At 40.6% G+C, this 20,013-nt stretch overlaps 1 protein-coding gene across 1 annotated transcript in view; it reads right to left on the bottom strand.

The window, feature by feature from the left end:
* nbeab (neurobeachin b) overlaps positions 1 to 20,013 on the bottom strand; it is a 184,707-nt gene that overhangs the window by 94,238 nt on the left and 70,456 nt on the right. The window contains exons 16-32 of the mRNA XM_075473089.1: positions 18,706 to 18,803; positions 18,182 to 18,274; positions 16,768 to 16,876; positions 16,592 to 16,673; positions 16,368 to 16,491; positions 14,851 to 15,043; positions 13,720 to 14,706; positions 12,583 to 12,800; positions 12,226 to 12,379; positions 11,386 to 11,566; positions 10,338 to 10,432; positions 9,853 to 9,957; positions 9,406 to 9,574; positions 7,431 to 7,869; positions 2,471 to 2,634; positions 1,213 to 1,333; positions 276 to 395 (exon numbers count right to left, since the gene is read on the bottom strand). Of these exons, the coding sequence (XP_075329204.1) occupies positions 276 to 395; positions 1,213 to 1,333; positions 2,471 to 2,634; positions 7,431 to 7,869; positions 9,406 to 9,574; positions 9,853 to 9,957; positions 10,338 to 10,432; positions 11,386 to 11,566; positions 12,226 to 12,379; positions 12,583 to 12,800; positions 13,720 to 14,706; positions 14,851 to 15,043; positions 16,368 to 16,491; positions 16,592 to 16,673; positions 16,768 to 16,876; positions 18,182 to 18,274; positions 18,706 to 18,803 (3,452 nt within the window). The remainder of the gene's footprint in view (positions 1 to 275; positions 396 to 1,212; positions 1,334 to 2,470; positions 2,635 to 7,430; positions 7,870 to 9,405; positions 9,575 to 9,852; positions 9,958 to 10,337; positions 10,433 to 11,385; positions 11,567 to 12,225; positions 12,380 to 12,582; positions 12,801 to 13,719; positions 14,707 to 14,850; positions 15,044 to 16,367; positions 16,492 to 16,591; positions 16,674 to 16,767; positions 16,877 to 18,181; positions 18,275 to 18,705; positions 18,804 to 20,013) is intronic.

Consider the following 20,013-nt stretch of genomic DNA (forward strand, 5'->3'; position numbering starts at 1 on the left):
CAAGCTGCAGCATATCTCTGTGCTCCTGTGTGTACACACAGAGACAAAAAAAGGCAGCCAGAGGAGAGCTGTAGCTTGTTTTCCCTGTTAAGATGGACAGTTAGCAGCAGGATAGAGAAAACAAGAGAAAAGAGAGAAGGGTTCAAGATTTGTATGATTGTGTAGTGTAATCTGCCTTCCAGCAACTCGGGGAAACATAGCAGAGGCATGACAGACTAGCGTAAAAGGCAGGATGCAGGGAGGTGGGTCTAGGTGACTAACATAGATGTCCTTGCCTAAGACACTGGCCTGCATCTCTGGAGGCTGCCTGTAATCCTGTCGGAGAGCTAAAGGGTTTGAGCTCAGGAGGTGTCAGTCTCTTACGCTGTGGATTGTGGTTTACTTCACAAAAGGCACTGAAATAAAGAGAAGAAACAAACAATAGGCAGCACCTGCTTCAAGTTGTTTTCTGGATGGTCTCATGAGCTAATAATGATAACAACATAGATTAATAAAACCATGTATATATATAGATATATTTATCTATATAGATATATATAGACATTTTTAGTATAGTGGAGCAGGTATATCAGTTTGGATGTTTTACCCTTAAGAAAAATACCAATTTAGGCTTTAGCAAGCTCCACGACAAGATAATGCCATCATTGACTTCAGAGTTACGCTAAGTGATGTCAGTTACTGCTGCCATGGCAACCAAATCTCTATTCCTCGTGCAGAACACACTGAGGCAAGGAGAAAGAGTCAGAGAGACTCTAGAGTAAGACCTGGGCTCTCAGGAGTCAGTAGAAGAATAGATCTAAGGACATCTGCCACAAACTATTAGTGCAAGTGGGGAAGATGAGACAAGGTCACAACCAGATATACAAACAGATTCATACATATTTACATTTAAAATATATGTCACATTTTCATATATAAAACCCACTTTATTTTTATGTGCAATATTTTGTTTTGAAAACATATAGAAAAAAGCCAAAAAATTTAAAGAACTAATCATCAACTAACGTGAGGATGTTAAGCATCAATTATTCATCAAGTCATGTAAAAGAGGTAGATGAGTTCAAAAGAAATCCTGGGGAGAAGAGAAAAATTAACGGTCAGCCACATACACACAAATTTGCATAAAAGCAGATTTTATACTGTATAGAAGCGACACAATGTGACTAAATTAGATCAGTAACAGCGAACACACGTGAGGTTGCCTTATTGTACCTCATATTTTCTACTGTGTCCTCAGGCATGGGGGCCACGGTTTGCACGGCTGGAAGATTTTTACTGGTAGCTCCATTGACAAAATTGGAGGAAGAGGAGGCAGAGGCTGTCTCAGCGGCTCCTGAAAAAACAAAGAAAACCATGCAACATTAATGCAGGGCAAAAATGAGTTTAGATATGTGCATTTTCTATACGTTTACATAGCGGCAAGGATTAACTTTTAGGCTGTGAAATATTCTTTTTAATTTAATATTGCTATAGTCAAGCTGAGACCAAATACAATACTTGTATTTATAAAACAGGACAGTGAATAAAAAAGAAAGCAAAGAAAGAACGGGAAGTTTTGAAGCCATTCACAAGCTGGCTGCTAATAGACTTCAACACAAAATTCAGCCAAACCAAAATAATTGTGCAGTGCAACTAAATCTGCACTTACACTAATTCACACACAGCAACATAAAAAACTTTTCTTTTTTTTCTTATTGAAATAACAAAGTTGAATTAACAAGCCAGCATTTCAAAACAATATCTACATCAATTTGTTTTACTTACTGCATTGACTTTTAGTATTAAAAGAAAAATTGGTATATCGAGACCACAGTAAGTTGAAGTTGAGCCATGTTGTTGGCAGTGAACACCCATGTATCAAATTATTCTGAATGCACTTTTGAGAAGTTAAAACTTTGAGATCAAGGGGTCTATTTTTTAGCTGAAAGCTACTTTTACTTGGACATATTTCTACAATTCCTGCACATGGTCCCAGAGAGGAAAGGGAGAGTTTTTTAATGCAGCACATTAAAAAGGTGTTGGTACTCTTAATGGTTTTTGGTGTTAAGTGGGTCCTTTCAGAGGCAGACTACATGAGCCCTGAGGTGAAACGGACGCAACCCAGCAGAGCCCCAGGAGATGTAACGTGACAGCAGAGGGAGGGACAGGTTTTGCAGTCAGACAGGAAAGCACGCAAGAGGAAATCTACGTTTGGAAATTCATCCTCAGAATTAGCTTGGTATTGTTCTTCAGCATCTAATTCAACAGCTTTAAACTAGGGCAAGGGGAGGAATAGTAGTGGTTGTAGGGCGGCTGTTTTCATTGTGCTCTATTGGCGAATGGAGGGGGAAGAGAGCCATCTAGTGGTACTAACAAGGGCATGCAAGGCCACATGAAAAGATAAATAATGCTTCATTTCTATTGTTGGAATGGCATCATTGAAAGAAAAAGCATGCAAAGTAAAGCCTGGTTACCTTTTTTTAAGACCTACCAGTAGTGTTGATCATGCTTTTTGGGGTTGCAGCAGCAGCAGCAAATATGTTGGGGGTACTGCTCGCTGTGAGCCCAGGGGAGGTGCTGCTGCTGCTGGTGGTTCCAAGTGTGTTAACTCCTAAGCTGCCTGGGGAGGTTTTCTTCACAGGCAGCACCACACTCCTACATACAAAAACAGATTACATTCAATTTACACATGCATTGAATTTCTTTTTTTCTTTTTAAGATATTTGCAGAAAGCATACAGTTAACCCAAATAAAAAAGAGACATAACAAAACAAACACAAGACCTGATATACAGGGAGACATTAGACAGCCATATAGCAGGTTAGCTTCAGACTTTAAATGTTGTTCTATTATAACAGACTCTGCAAAGCCAGTGTTTTGCCCAGAGGCTTTGTAGACCTTTTCTGGGGACTGAAAATCAAGTAAATCTTTAAATATCCATTCAACTGTCAACTTCAATTCTTTTTTTCTGATATACCCTCCAGAGCATAGAAGCATTAGGGAGAAATATACCAATGATCTTCATCAGCTTTTGCTACTTTTAGGTCGTGCCAGGTTGAGTATGCTCACTTATTAGTGAGGACCTTTGAAAGGTAAACGTACTGACTTGCAACTCAATCTTTCAATGTCGAGGAAATCAGATGCACACATGTACATGTGAGACGTAGGTATATAACTGCTTCTGCTAATGGAGGCCTTCTGCTTTTCTCTGCTCTGCTGGGAAGAGCTTAAATATCATCGAGGTATTCCTGAGCCATCACACATTTGTTATTACCTATAACGTATGTGTTCAAACTCACAAAACTAAAACCAGGTTTAACATCACTTTCCATTTTCTACTTGCTTTGTGCAGATCAAGACATCCACCTCTTTTTTTTTTTTTAGAAAAAAAAGACATTTAAACAAATGTGTAACTTTTGGACACTTTTCCCTATTCATTCCACTTTTTTAACTCGAGAGAGAAAAAAGAAAAAAGTAAAGATGCAAGGGATTTAATCAATCCTCAAACATAAGAATAAAATAGGAACAAGTACAGTAAGTTGGATTTTTTTTATATATTTCAGTTACAGTCAATAGCTTCCATGAGAAAGTGTCGATTTCAACAATTAAAGTAAAAATAGGGTTTTGTACAGACAAGAAAAAGGAATGGAGCACAATGCAAAAAAACCTCACGCCTGTTAGTTTGTTAAAGCTATGACTTGTTCACAGCTAGCCTGAGGAAAGGGCAAGTAATGCTTATTTTAAGGCTTTATAAACACTCGGGCTCTTCAAACCTTCCCAACAGCCAACGGCTGCTTAAAGCAGCTGCCGAGCACTTTGCAAAATGAAAATAATTGATGCCCACAAGGAAGATAGGAAGTCAGGCGAGTGTTTTCAAACAGTCATTTCCTCAGTTTGTTATGAAGAAATGGCAGTTAACAGCGAGTCTAGGTCATTTCTGGAACTCTGTAGAAAACCCATGAGCAGATCTTTCAAAGACAAATCAAAATCTGTTTGATTGTAAAAGACCTCTGGGGGATTTTGCAGACTATGAGTGGCGCTAAACTGTTTTATTGTGCAGTGACACTTGCACAACTATGAACTTCATAGAAGAATCATAAGCAGAAAACCATCACAAAATTCATTGTCAGAAGTTTGAAAATAAACGTAAAGGTCCTGCAGAGTGATGACTTTGGGGGAAAAAAAAAAATATTGATCTCACCATTTTTTTTTTTTTTTTTAAAAGCTGAAGGGCTGGCTTCTTAAATAGTATACTGATCCTAAACACAGCACGAAAGGTGTAAGCTGAAGGATTTGCCAAGGCTCTCACAGTCTTTTCTTGTAAACATCGCTGAAAACCTGACGAAGGGACCCTAAAAAGGGCAGCACACACAAGTGCCACAAAAATGTCACAGAACTTGAAGGCTGTTTGCAGGAGGGGTGGGCTAAAAACCCTTAAACAAGACCTGAAAACATTTAAGCTAATCATAAAAGGCCTTAACTAGATACGATTAGTATCTATGGCATATGGCATTATCTATCTTGTGGCATGTTGCATAGGACGACACACCCTGAGCTCAAATTCTTGCTTTAGATTCTCTGTACCGTTTACATGCATACACAATAAAGGACCTAAAAATAACAGCGGTTTCCCTTTCATTTATAGAAGTTAACTGTATGATGCTAAAAATGGACAGAACAGAGCTCAAATAATGAAACATGTTAAAAAAAAAAAAAAAAAAAAAAAAAAGCTTGTGAAGGCTGAAGATTAAAATTGCACTTGTGACCTTGTGTGACGACACCGGAAAGCAGAGACACACCACTAAGTCATCAGACTGCTGTTCACATGCAGTCTGACTGGACGAGGATTAAAGATGATGCAGTAAACTTGACCCTACAAGAACTGCCTGACAGAAAAGAGAAGCAAAGCTAGTCCTTATCGGGTTTGCAGTTGGCTTTTGGGTTTGTTAGGGTGCCAGATAATGTCTCATCCAATCCCCTGCAGTTACTCTGGGTGACAAAGGCCAGGCCTTTGCACTGTCACAAGTTAAGCCTGTTGTCATCTGAGGCAAATCCCCAGATATCCTCCCTCAACAAAACAACACTGACTTTTACTGTCAACTTTTGTTGCTGTTTTATATCTACAGTCCATCTAATAGATCACGTCAAAGAAACGCGGACAAAAACCTAATATGGGCAATGTTACCGGAATTCATACGTTCAGTTTGCAGCGGTGTATAAAACATACAAAAAATAAAAAAATAAACGCACAGAGTGAAACTGTTGCCCAGTGGACAACCACATAACAGGCATTCAAATCTAAAAATAACAGAAAAATAAAACATTTGAAACCAAGCAGATCAAAATCAGCTCAATCACAGAGGGGAGGAAGAGAGACTGAGAAAAGCTTGAAGGCTTTCTAAAATATTAACATCACCAGGGATACAGCTGTGCACTGAAGAACACTGATGACAAGTATGTTTTATTTAGTGGAGCTATGTACCGATATCCTGAAATCGCATTGACAGATTTCAGAACATCAATAGCATATTTTGACTGTAAAAATCGGATGTGTTTTTTGTTTTTTTCTTGCTTTCCAATTTTATCCTTAGCGTGCATCCCCCGTCTTTGCAATGGCTGTTACGTTACATTAGGTCTACAGGATGTTGATAAAACACGGACGTCTTTTAATGAATAATTCATTAGCCAAGTGCTCATGAATCATGTATAGATTATCGAGTGCATATTTTATTAATAGGATTGTCTTAATTGAGTTGCAGAGAATAAAGCAGGGATTAATCTTAGGATGAATATTAATAAGGTCTGCGGCTGTGGGAGATGTCTGCAGTGTAAAGTATAACCAAAGAAATGTTTCCTTTATGAATCCCAAAATAAGGGTCTAATCCAATAGAGCTGTATTGGGAAATACAGGGAAAGATATAGAGCAAATACGCCGGGCTTACATGTGCTTCTAGACCCAAATTCAATAGAAAACAGTTATCGCTGCTCTCCATCATGTGAAAACTCAAATATGTAAGGACAAATAATATCTCACCCAGCTAATTTGGGGATAATGGAGAGAAAGTTGAGGATTACTGAGGTATTTCTTTATTGTACAGTATTCCCATCTGGTCAGGGTGGTTTTTGAGCAGTTTAAACTCCCTCTGCTATGAAAGACTCTGCCTCTATGCAATTCACTTTAAGCCATTTTTCCCTCCATCTTCTTTTTTGATGTTGTCACTCCCAATCTATTTTTGCCCTGACAGACAAATGAAAGGCATTTCCATGGCTGGCAGCTCATTTCACTGGCAGGTGGCAAACAATTAGACATAGCAAATAAAGGCGGGAGGGGGGAGTGACATGAAAAGCATGAGACAAAGTTGTAAATGTGGTCAGGAGGCTTTGTGTGAAAGCATTTCAAAAATAATACACTTTGCCTTGGCAACTCATTTCAGGCTGCCAGCTCCCATTACGGATGTGAGCGGTGAGAACGATTGCCAGCCATGGTGTGGTGCGTGGCCACTTCTGTTCAATCTGTCATCAACGCCCAGGAGACCCCCACCCTGTCAGCTGCCTTCTCTCCACATACTGCTCCATCTTCTCCCCTATTCATCAGGCTCACCTCAGCCCAGCTCAGCAACAGAATGCATTAAGGAGAGGGGGACCCCATTGTTGCTTCTGACACAGTGTGTCCTACAGGGTCTGAAGTAACTACAATCTAAACAAGCCAGTGGTGAGTTTTTTTTTTTTTTGGGGGGGGGGGGGGGTGCCAAACTATCTCAAACATTTTTTTATTATTTTTTTTAAATCATATATTTTTGTCAACTTTATCAGCTATAGATGGGGATCAGAGGGAGCTGAAGCTTGAAATCCCAGCAGCAGCAGCTTTGTAAACACTCAAATCCTGACAGATAACTGTGGTTTTTATCTAATCCAAGAATGTAAATAAACTTCAGCAGTACAACAGTGCCTCAGAGAACCTTTCAAACACAAGATTTTTTGCTGAAGGAAAAGAATACAATACAAGTGGACTGGTGACTAATGTTTTGAAGTCTACTTAGAAACCATTAGTGGTATACTGCATAGCTGAGATAAATCCAAAGATTAACTTCCTTATTATGGTCACTGGAGAGATTACACACACCCTGACTCACCCACAGCCACAAATCCTTTATGGTTTTAAACATGCCATAGCTATCCACAAACAGATGTCGATGGATATGAGCATAGGACAAGGTCGTTTTTTCTGCACGTCAATGGAAAGTTTTACATTTCAGTAGCTTCATTTATGTAGTGAAAATAATAATAATACTACAATCAAATCTGACAGAGTAAATACCAATTAAATGTGCAACAAATGGAAAACAATTGCTTGTAATGAGTAGAAAGTGCATCCAAAGAAGAAAATGGAAAAACTGAAATGGCATCGTTCCTTATTAGCAGTTTGCAAATTAGTAACCAAAGTTCCTCACCTGTCAAAGGAGTGAAACTGCATTGGCAGCATGGCCTGGGCCTTGGCAGCAGGGTCAGGGTAGAACACAGGCTCCAGCCCAGCCTCCATGCCGTCCACTGGAGCTGCTACAAGGCTCTTCAAAATCTCCTTGACATTAATGCCCTTGTTGGACTGACTAATGCTGGTAGTGGAGAATGGTGGTTTAAACATCTCTACATTGGCAGATTCAGACAAGCTGTCTTGGGACTTCTTCCCCTCTGAGAATAGTGTGTAGTGTGATATGAGCCCACTCATGGCACAAGATCCCCCCACTCTGTGATCCTGGTCAGACCCGTTAATGACGCTGGCTACCTGCTCATCTCCAATCCCAGAGTCTGTGTGGGGTAGAGAGATTTCCAAGTGGAGACCCTCTGATGAAACAAGATGGTTCTTACTGCTTTGAAATGCTGGTGCCGTTTCTGTGGAGGACATAGGAGAATCAGGAAGTGCCAGGCAGGGACATGCATACTCTACCCAATGTATACCAGTCAAAAATTTGGCCCCAAATGATCTTTATAGCAATAAAAGCCAACTTAATATTGACATAGCATTTGTTGACAGCAGTAAGAAATTAACTAAATAATTTACTACTAATACCAGAGAATAAAATGGCATTCCAGAACTAGTGATACATTTCTTAGCCAAAAAGTAAATATAGCATGTGTAGACAGAGCCACATGGCAGGGAAGCTTCTTGGATCTCACTCTAGAAGCTCCAATTCACAAGTGAGATTTACTCGCAGTTATTCTCCCTCTATGTTAATAAAACATGAATCCTTTTCTCCGGCTCTTTCTGCCTGAAGCAAAATCTATTCAACCGCTTTGAGAGTGAAGAAGTTAGAAACATAGATATGCTGCTCTATTATTCTGGGGCAAATACTGTACAACTGCACATTTGTGCATGCGTGGAACTAATTAGTAACATTTTGCTTGTTCATAAAGTCAAACTAGGGTACATGCAGAAATCAACTTAAAATGTCTTCTGGTTTCCTCAGAGAGCAGCAGAGGTGACTTTCCAGTCAGATCCTGGTTTACCCTGAACCAGTGGTCACCTACATGCAAGGGCAGCCATATTAATATTCATCACATGCCCCCTAACGAGGTCACCAGGGCCTGATTTAGCCAGCAAGTCGTCTGGCTTCCTGGTCCATCAGACAATCGTCTGCCACATGCCGTCTAGAAAATTCCCCTATTTTCTGGTAAAATTTATGAAGGCGGCAGTGTGCCTCTCTCCTCCCAGCAACCTCTATGATCCCATTCTCCTCTGGTGGATTGCTTGCCTAATGGGCACTGACAGATGGGGCTGAAAATAGCAAGCCTGGCTCCACTGCCCCAAAAACCCACAGTGGTTGGATAGCATGCTGCTGCTTTCTCATCTCTGAACTTCTCATTGCTCATCTTCTCATTCTTCATTCGTAGTGGTCTCAGCTATTTAAACTACACTTACATATTCCCTTTGGCCTCTTTCCTCATCCTCTAGTTTCTTTTATTCACTTCACCTTTTATCTGAATAAAAGTTGATAAAGTATGCTCACTTGTACATTTCATAAAGGCAATTGGCACTGCAGCAGACATTGTGTTAAACCTTTGTAGGCTACCAATAATTTCCTTTCATGTTACTTAATGTATTATTTATGACCTGAAGCACTTTCTACCTTTCATTTCAGAGTGAATGTTGATGCCTATTCAAGTTCATAACCACCATCTTCAGCACCAGTATATTTGCTTCCACACTTACTTCTCTGTGGTGCAATTAGCAGAGCTCATGAATAAGTCATAGATGAGCCATTGGAGTGTATGCAGGGTATCCCTGATGTTTTACTGAATGAGCTCTCACAAGCTGGCACCAGTGTAATAGAAAATTACACAGAAACTTAACATTTGTGTAAATCAGGCACAGTCACCTCAAAATAAGGTAAGGTGAGCAAAAAGATGAATGTGAGAAAGATAAGGCACCTGTGCTGGTTGGCGAGTTGATCTCCTGGCGCATACTGCGGCCTGACTGGCCGCATATCTTTGCAGTCTCACGTTGTGGTTCGAGGATGTCGCGGTATTTAGAGACCATGAGGACAGAGATGAAGTACACCACAGCTAAAGCCAAGAACTGGGCTTGTTTACTGTCATCCTGTAGAGAAGAATTATAAAACAGTTAATCCACTTTCTATTCAGAAGACAAATTTTCCACAGTCCACTGCCTGACTTGCTCCCTCACTGCAAATGTAAGTTACATAAAAAAAAAAACTACATGACGCACGAATGCTAGCTTTAGAATATCTTGCTTTAGAATACAGCCATTCATATGCATGTGCAGCACTTTACTGAAGAACATGTTATTAACGTTTGCTTTTCTTTGTGACAAACAAATGCACATCTTGCACAAACAAACTCATAGACCAGGCTCACCACATCACGAAACACCACAGCACGGAGTCGATTGATGTCCACATCCTGCAGAAGGCGGTCAGAGTCCTTGATCGGAGACAGGTCAGTAGTAGTCTCCATGGCTGTCTGAAGTTCAAAAATGGCACATTTTGACATGCTGCTATGTTCCATCCAGGCTCTATTTAACCTGCTTTTATCATTACTTTTACAGAATTCTAGGGGTTTAAAATAGGGGAAACATGGCGGAAGAAAATTAAATGAAAATGTTTATGTTTATACATTTGGCAGACGCTTTGATCCAAAGCGACTTACAGTGTTTTAAGTATGGGCTCAAAGAGGATCGTACTGTGCAAGAACTCATTTTGTGACACCATTTAGGTAAAATTTTGAGCCTTGTTTCAAAGTAGTCTTCCATTAGCATGTATTGGATAGATGGAATTTTTAACAAAGGGCTCAGACACCAAAGTTTCACTTTCAAACAGGTGATATGTGACATCATATCCAACCTTGCTGGAAGTCATAGCATTTTGCAGGATTTCTTGTGTCCTGGGGTTGTGTCTCTGCCTGCACTCCAGACAGTTCCTTACAGCCACACAGCACACTGTACACAAACAAATACACAAAAAGCAAACAAATAGGTTCTCATTTCAAAGTCAAGGATAATTAAATGCTGATAACATGCATGACCTCTTTAAACCTAATCAGTTATCTCTGATAATTATTTGTTCCAGGCTGACGGGAAAGAGAGCAAGAGCAAAATCGGCAGCCAGACTGATTTCACACCAACACCAGTGATGAGAAATTGTACATTTGCAACAAGGACATTGAAGTCTGAAGGCTATTTCCCATCCCCCAGACCACAACTTGAAGTCAACAATCAAGCAAACATAAGCTTGCAAACCCAAAAACCCACAGGCACAAACAGATAGGGAGAAAAATGTAGTCTTTTGCTCACAAAAAAGAGGCAAGAAGAACACATTCTCTTTAAATGCATCATGCCAAAGAATTCTACCAAAACAACACACATTAAATGTCTTCAATTAATCTATTCTTAATTCAGCAGTTATTTGCCTTTCCTTCAAATATAATTATTTATCTCTCAAATATATGCAGTGGAAAAACAAAGGCACAAAAGGGCAGAGGAAGCCTATGAAACACACTAATGAGAAACACAAAAGGATACCATTTGCAAAGAGAACCTGATTGCACTGCAAATCAGCCTCTCTTCGCATTGTGAATTCTAAAATAAAAGGCTGGGTCATTTCTCACAATAGAGAACAGTAGCAAAAAAAATAGCAAAACCCATTCCATTCTACAATTAACTACCCATTTAGTTGATGATTCTTAAATGATTTAGCTCTGCTGATCAAAAAGGAGGATTTTCAGGGATTAGTAGAATAATTATAATGTGTCAGGCTTAGAATATAGAAGCATTTTTCAAGTTGTTCACTTTTCGGTGCACAAACACCACCTAGTGATAAAGTAATTTTTTCACTGCCCGTTTGCACTGGCTGCCATTTACATCTACAGCAGTCTTACACAAACAGCTCTTACCTAGTCGGAGACATTGGCGCATCAGGCCACCGGAGGACATGTTTTTCTCAGCCTCGATCTCACTGAAGTTGAGCGAGCTCGAGAGGACCAAGACATCTACCAGAACCATGAGGCGGGACAGGAAAGTGATGGCAGTCTCTGAGGACATGCCCTGCGTTGCTTCGATGTTCTCCAACTCCGTCTTACACAGGTGATATAGAACAAAAGTAAAAATGTAAAGTGTCTCCTGTGTTTTCAGAAGTTTTGACCCCTAGCTTTGACAGAAATATAATTTTCTACAGCAATAAACAATGAATAAAGAAGTGTATCACACATACACAGCTGGGAGTGTTGATACATTTTGGGATTGAGACACTCTAATGTCAGAAGAGGTTCCAGAGAAAATGTTGGAAAGAAAATCCAGTTCGGAGGTAAGAAAGTACATGTTCAGCTACATTTTTCAGAACAAATCATCTGGGAATACCGTAAGAAATTAAAATAGCATAATTACTAACCTTCATAGTCAAGTCAAAAAAACAGAAAGCATGATTAAAATCAATTCAAAATCAAGACTGCAAATTAAAATCTAGTAATTGCAAGAGATTGATTACGGTAAAAATCAAATAACACACAGAAAGGTTAATCATAAACATAAGAAACTGAAGCAAAGTAATGTCCTCGGCATTAATTGTAGCAAAGTCAGGATGAGTCACACCAATCACTAAACAGAAACAAGTCTTATTTCCCACTGGTACATGATCTGTTGTTGTATATGCTGAACAACCACAGACCAAGATGTTACAATAAAACACCGCTAGATGGCGTTATTCCTCTTTACTGAAGTCAGAGAGGCGCACTCACAGAAGGAGAGGTGGCTGCTGAGAGAAGAGGCAAAATCCCTCCACAAGCAATAATGATGTTGTCGACCATTTGCGAGATGAGATGGATGGTGTTGTGGACAAAAATTATGTTCTCGTTACTGTTAACAAAGTCCATGACAGATTTGGTGGAGTGGCTGCAGAAAAAGGCGGGGAAAAACACAAGATGGATTCAAGTGTTTTTCACATATAACAATCTTACCAATTGTAATTTTTAAGGCTGGTCAATCATAAGACAATGCAATGTGTAAGAAGCAGAAAACGTGTATAGGATTAGTACGTGTACCATACTCAAGCTCTTTCTCTGCATATCTGAATGCACATAAATTACTTCACACACCTCCTCCAGACATGGACGTCACTCTCCAGTGCAAATAGCAGGTCAGTGAGCAGTCTCTGGTGCATGGTTGACCATTTGAACTCTGGGATGCGGAACATTGTGGTGCGTGGCCCGGGGCTGAACTGACGTCGTTGTTCCTCTGTCATGGGTACGGCCCCAAAGCCAAGGTCCACAGGTACGTCCCTTTCCATCTGAGAGACTAGGCGGGCATGCACACTCTGATGGGAGAGCAATTAATCACCAAAACAAATACATTTTTATATGGTATGTGCAATCACTGCCCTCGTGAGATATTACATGCATCAACAGAACATCCATAAACTCATTTAATGCTACTGTTCTATTTTTCACAGTGAATGAAATATCGCTCAGCGCGTCCTTATACAACCTTGTTTTGCCTGTGGCTACAGAGAAAAAGTAGAATCTATACTCAGTGCAACACCTAATATCAGATGAGTAAGACAGAAAAGTGCTGCAAAAAGCCCGTTTAAAAAAAAAAAAAAAAAAAAAAAAAAAAACTAGCAACAGATTCAACATGAGCAATTATGCAACCCCAGAGAAAGGTTTAAAAATAAACTCTGCCTCCCACCGGCCCTCTATCAGTGACCCAATCTAGGCAAAAGAGCCTGACCTCTGAAAAGGAGCACAGAGGAACAGAGCAATGAGCACATCCCTAGCGATTGTTGTAGAATAATGCTTGGTCTCTTTCTGCCCTCCTGTTGGCTCAGTTAACTATTCCAGCAGCCCAGTTTCCTGAGTCTCAGAGGGTTTGATGCTTGATGTGCACCAGGCCTTCCTGTCCCCATTACAAGCACAGTAGGGGAAGAAAGTGATCTCTGTGGGTCTGTGAATATAGAACTGTTCACCAAGGGCCAACATATCCTGACAATAACCTTACTATTTCTCTACAACTTCCTCTCTTTGACAGTGGTGCTGCTATTTTTCAGTTTTTATGATCATTCCCTTTATAGTTCCGTCTGTCGAAGAGATGCGAGATCATTTTGTTTGTGTTCATAAGTGAACCTCCTCTACTTCTTTCATGAGGCTGAAAATAGCAAAGTCCCTCCTGTGTCAGATATTACAAGACAACCTGTTATTTCATGAATGGACGATGTGATTATTTGGTTTCAGACAAACCTGTGTGGTGGCTGTTGTCTGAATCTTCTTCATCTCCTTGTCTTTGCCATCATCTGATCTCTCAGTATCAGAAGTGTTTCCTGTTGCATCCAATGCACTGCTGGTCTTACCACCCAAGCCCCCCGCCCCAGTTGCAGCTGTGCCCTCAGTGGCCTTCAGGAGTTTGGAGTTCTCATTTTCAGTCCCAGCCTCAGGGCTAATGGTTTCAAGGACTGTCTGAATCTCAAACTCATCCTTCTCCAGGATACTGGGTAAGACACTGCCTGACCCATGAGCTAGAAGGCTAAGTTCCTCACTAGGGCTGGTGTGAACAGGCAGCTCTGGACTAGGTAGGACCATAGGCTTAGCTGGACTGAGATCAGGCAGTAACTTGTCCTCAATGCCAACTGTCGGCTTGCCAAAGAGGAAGTTGTTGCTGGGAGGGATACTGTCCTTGTCATCATCCAACTCAATGAGAGGGGCAGCATTTTGGTCATCCAAACTCCCCTTTGGTAACAGCATACTGCTGACATTACTGTTGAGCTTTTGCACAGCAGCACAATAAACATTATCCAACAGAGAATCCACTTCCACCAGAGGCCCATTCTCAGAAACTCCCAAAGTTTCGGTGGACAAGTCAACGTCATCCAGCTTTACCTCTGTAGCCTCCACCTTTTCAGCTTTGATGTCCACCAGAAGATCATGAACTTCAACCCTGACCCCATTTACAGTAACTCCTTTACCCACGAAAGCGTCCTCATGCCCCTTTTCTTCAGCCAGCAGGTTGCGCGAGTCAGCGCCCTCATATTCCATCTCACTTTCGGGTGTCTGAGAGTTATCGTCCATTTCTCTGATCTCAATCACACCTTTAATTCCAGAGGTCTGAGCAGACAGACCAGAGATAGTGCTAACCAAACCCTTCTTTCCTTTTTTAATATTCTCCTCTTCCTGACGCTGATACTCTTCATACATCTTGGCCAAGTATTCTTTATGTGCCTCGTATGTAACCTATAAAAAAGTCAAAGATATAAACAGCTTCATCTCTACAGCATGACGTAATCCAGTGAAGTTTTAAAGAAGCTTGACAGACTAGTTAAAAATGTCCGCCTCAGCAGCAGAGGTCAGTGTTTCTCTTTGTCGCACAGTACTCACCTTAGAGTGGGCTATAGAGAGAGTGTCCACCCATACACGCCATCCTCCCCATTCATACTTGATGGCATGATAGAGCAGAATACGAAATATGTTGTACACCATCTCTGTGATTTTCTCCTCTTCAGAGTTTTTAGGGTTGATGTATCCAAGAGAAAACATCCAGTCCTGCCAAACAGAGCACTGAAGAAGACACCTGCAATATGCACAGGCAAACTATTATTGCACAGAATCATCAGACACCTACATGACAAAAAAAAAGCTTACATTTTTTTCCAAATTTTACACACAAAAAGTAAGCAACACAAAATGACAATATTTTGGTGTTTTCTGTTTAACTCTTGTTCTTTTCAGTAACTGCCCTCAATTTTTCATCAATGGAATCTTTATCATATTCCCTACATATTTGACAGGCCTGCCAAGTTCTCAATAGGATTTAAATAGGGTGTTCAAGGGACATAGATCATTATTCTGTTAACTTTGAGGCCTGTGCTGGCGAGTCCAGTGAAGTAATTGGATGCACGTGATGAAGCATTGTAATTAAAATGATTCAGACTTCTTGTGCCTATCCTCTACAAAAGCACCTTCTATAAACTTGCAAGAGGTTTAGGAGTCAATTTAGGAGTCAAAGTAGCTAATCTTTCGATAGCAACCCATACCTGTATCCCTTCTCCATCACACTGATGCTTGAGCTTTTTGTCTGTGAGTGATCCAGTCACTCACCTCTGATTTGCTCCGTCAATACAAGTTTTGAAAAATAAGTTTCAAGGTCTTTCTTATCCAAATCTTGTTGCATCAGCTTGGGAATCTTTGACAAAGGTTCTGTTTTAGTCTTCCCTACCATGTCTCTGAGCACTTTCTTCTTCAGGACTCTCCAAGCAGTTTGCATTTCTGTACTATGGTGGCACTGTAGGTTAATAGGTTTCTGGTAGCCTCACACTGGTGTGTGTACATTTGTGAGCGTGTGTGTGTGTTTTCATCCATCCAGCTATTCACAACAAAATGTTTGATGGTCCCATGGTCAAAGGTATAGCTTCTTCAAGGGTGTTGTATCTAACAGGAATTCAACGGTTCGTCACTCTTCAGTGTTAGTTTTTGAAGCTGCTGAATAATAATGCACTTCTTTGTATTAGCCACCTAACATAGAAATAAGTTCAAAGTCTGTAAAGTAAAAAATTGTTTAATTGTTTAATTATTTGACAGTAAAATGACAATAAGGATGTTTTTGTTTTTTCCACACTTTAACGATATGTCATGACATAGCACTCTTCACTAATCATTTTAAGTTAACTGTGTTGTTGATTTTTGACATAATTTCATTACTCTGTGTATCGGAGGGAAAGCGTAGAAAGTGTCTCAGAGACATCTGCTGAAGAACGTGTCTAAAGATTATTTAGTAATAATGTTAACCTATTAAATGTGGTAAAGGGAGGGAAAACTTTGTGTCCTTTTCCTTTTTTCTTTGACGAATTGATCGGGGAGATCACTGATAGAATGGATGAGAAAAATGCTCTGCTCACCGCCTATTCTCTCTACTGTTGCTGAAGAGTTTGATCATATCTGACAAGAAGAGCCGCCGGACCTCCATCAGCTCTGTGCTGGAAGCTGAGTTCTTCAATAAAGTCGCAACTACCTTGAGAATCACTAACATGCAAACAGAAATATATGCACATCCTGTCAGATTTGACAAATAACTAAATAGTATAGACAGAATGAAACACTGTGTGACACCAAACGGGCTTACTTGGGTTCTGAATCTTGACAGTGGAGTCAGGCTCTGGATGAGGTTTGTGAACTACCTGTGTGCACACCTGCTCTGTCAGAATCTGGAGTAGAAAGCAATAAGAAGGCATGAGTCATATACACAGAAACCAATATCACAGCAATACCAAGACATTTCAGAAGAAACTATTTTGTTACCTCGTAAAGAGCGTTGTAGGTTGTAACAGACGCAGCGTTGGTGTGCAACAATAGCCTCTCGCCCATAAGAGTAAAAAGGCTGTGTGTGTGCATGATCTCCACTTTCCTCCTGTGGACATACAAGTACAGACATAATAGTAAAGTGGCTGGTTTGGAAGTTCCTATGCAACAGAAAGGATCAGTGAGTGCCGTCAGCTTGCCTCTCTCCCTGCTCTCACCCAGGGGAGCCAGACTGTTGAGGGTATCAGGAACAGCCTGCTGTCATAAATTGGGTGGATTTTGTTGGAGGTGTGTAGGATAACGAAGTTAGCCAGTCACCAGGAACGGCTCCAAGATACTGAGGCATTCCACAGTTAAATAGGTTCAACAGTGACAAACTGCATCTGCAAACAGCTTAAGGACTGCTGTCACAGGGCTTGCCCAAAGTTGCTCTATTCTGTTGCCACTGGCCTACATGTCTACTAACAAGTAGACATTTTTTTGTACTTTGCAGAGGCTGGCAAATTTGACCCTGGAAATAAGTAGCTTTTTTCACAACTATATGACAATGAAAATTTGGGAGAAGCCGACAAACTAAAAATGCAGAGCAAGCTGAGTTTTACAGTAGAACTCTGTTCAACCAATGACCTTGCTGTAAATGTTTTCATGAGTAAATTCGGACAGTGTCACTCTCTTTATAAATGACTGTTTTAAATAAACAGTTAGGACAATATTAAATAGGGGTACACATGGATATTAGATAAAAATTGTCTGGGTGAGAAAAGAAACTAAAGACTTAAAGATTAAAGACTGTTATTGGAGACATAAGGTAATCATGCAGCAGAAGGCATGCTCAGTTTTTAAAACAAAATGCTAATACTCCACTGCTGCGAGCACAGCATCAACTGCTTATCCGCTCCATTCACATACCAACCGGAATGTTTAACCATATGATGTCCAGCCTTAGCCTTCTCACCTCACAAATGTGCAGTATAGCGATGATCTGCTGCCATCCAAGTAGACGGTTTATCGCTCATTTTACTGTGGGAACACTGACTTTGGCCTCTACCACTCGTCTCTACTGTGAATTAATGGTTTTAGGGCATCACGCCAATACTTCTAGTAAATGGAGCACCCCAATTTACTAAACTGGCATCTAGTCAAGAATCATTTACTGGTTTCTGTGTAAAAAGAGCAGCCGACCATTCTCTCTGATTGTAAAGCTAAGCTTTTTGATTCTATAGTTTCTATCCCTCTTGCCTTTGTGATGTTGACATGGACATTGAGCACGGAAAAGCTCAAAACAACAACAAAACACTAGAGTGGATTAAAGGCTTATTTTGTAAAACATCTGAAACATTTTGATAATTATATATAAAAACATTTGAGGGTCTAATTACACTCTACATCACAGCTACTGGAATGGGTTACTTACTTGTGTCCCAAGTGCTTCAAGAAGTACCCAAGTACTTTGAGGGATTGTACACGAATGTTTTCACTCTTAGACGCCAAGAGCTTGTAGATTACCCTGGAATAGACACACATCAGTGGAAACTGGCAACGGTACGTGGTCTTGAGAGAATTAACTGTAGCTCTGTTGATGAAAAGGCCCATGCACTGGCTTGCTGACAACCTCTTTCCATCAGGCTGAAATTCCATTAGCATTAAATGTAAGTCCTAGTAAAAATATTAGCCTTTTGCTTAGAACATATACACAGAGCTACAGTGGGTATATCCAAATGTTGTAGTATCACGCCCGATGCATGATTAATTGTCTAATATTGTGAAATCAGTAGGTTAATATTGTTACTTTTCTATGCTTTTTTTTCTGAACACATGACTTATTCATGCATCATAAAAGCTCACAGCAACAGCACAAGCTTTAAGTGCTTAGATTTATTTTGTGAAATGACCCCTCTGTTTTGTAGTTGTAGTTGTTTCTTCCCCTGAAGGGCTTACCTTATTCCATTTCTCTGGTCAAAAGCAGGAATCATGGACGCTGGATGCTCAGACATGAGGGCTACCACCAACTGCAACACATCATGCAGATTGTTGTCCTAAAGGCAAACCAAGTAGAGACAACTGATGAGAGATAATACAGTTTGCCTTGTGTGCACTTTGTGCTACGTTAAGTGTCCTGCAATTGTCAATCTATCTGTTCCCCAAATCTCTCAGCAAGTGTCAGAGTAGCAGTAGAAAAAGCACAAGAAAAGATGTTCAGGCTTCGCCTTTCTCTAGCAACCTCTTCCAGCTCCCCCCAGGCCAGCTGGAAGATATATTCCCTCCAGTTAGTCCTGGGTTGACCATGGGGCCTTTGCCCAGCTGGTATAGTGCCTGAGAGACATCTAAAGGAAGAGGCCAAGGAAGCATTTTTATAAGATACCCAAACCCCCTCAACCGAATCAAAGAAAACCAATAGTGGTTTCCCTATAAAACACTATTTCTCAACTTCTCACCCAATCTCAGCATGTAAATTCACCCACTCTGCAGAGAAAACATATTTAAGGTAGCTGTATTTTCAGTCGTGTTCTTTTGGTCACCAGCTAAAGTTTTTGCCCATCAGTGAGAAAAGGTACGTAGACCAACTGATACATTAAGAGCCGTGACTCATGGCTTAGCTCCTTCTTCACAACTTAAGAAGATCATGGACAGGTTTTGAGACTATGTTCAGCCTTGGTGGAGTCCAACATCCACTTTGAACAAGTCTGACTTGATGTGAAGTATGTGAACATACACATGCAGGAGTGTCTCTGTCTTTTTTTGTTGACACTAGTGGCCTTTATTGGAAAGTTGCTTGACAGGAAACAGGCCTGAGAGCGAGAGAGAGGGGAAGGACATGCAGCAAAGGGCCACGAGTCGGGACTCAAACCGGGGACAGTTGCGTCGAGGAACTTAAGCCTCTGTATATGGGACGCCTGCTCAACCCATTGAGCTAATCGGCACCCGGAGACCTCCGTCTTAAACCATCTCCTAGTCCACAAAACACAGGGGACTGGACTCTAAACTGTGAAAAACTACAACTGTGTAGCAACCGTCTGGGGACTGGTATTTCTACAACTCCTCAGTGCTGCTCCCCAAGTAAGAGAGATGCCTTTTTTCAAGAAGTTTGGTTTTGGAGAAAAGGCTGTTTGGAAAGGTCAACAATTTTTTTGTTCCCATCTCTGTACCCAACTTGAATCTCTGTACCCATAATCATTCCTGATTATCACCTGGCAGGCACTGCACCAGACCCTTACACTGGAAGTCCAGTACAGGAAGAGCAGTTTC

This window comes from Odontesthes bonariensis, chromosome 9 (genome assembly GCF_027942865.1).
Source record: "Odontesthes bonariensis isolate fOdoBon6 chromosome 9, fOdoBon6.hap1, whole genome shotgun sequence".
NCBI lineage: Eukaryota > Metazoa > Chordata > Actinopteri > Atheriniformes > Atherinopsidae > Odontesthes > Odontesthes bonariensis.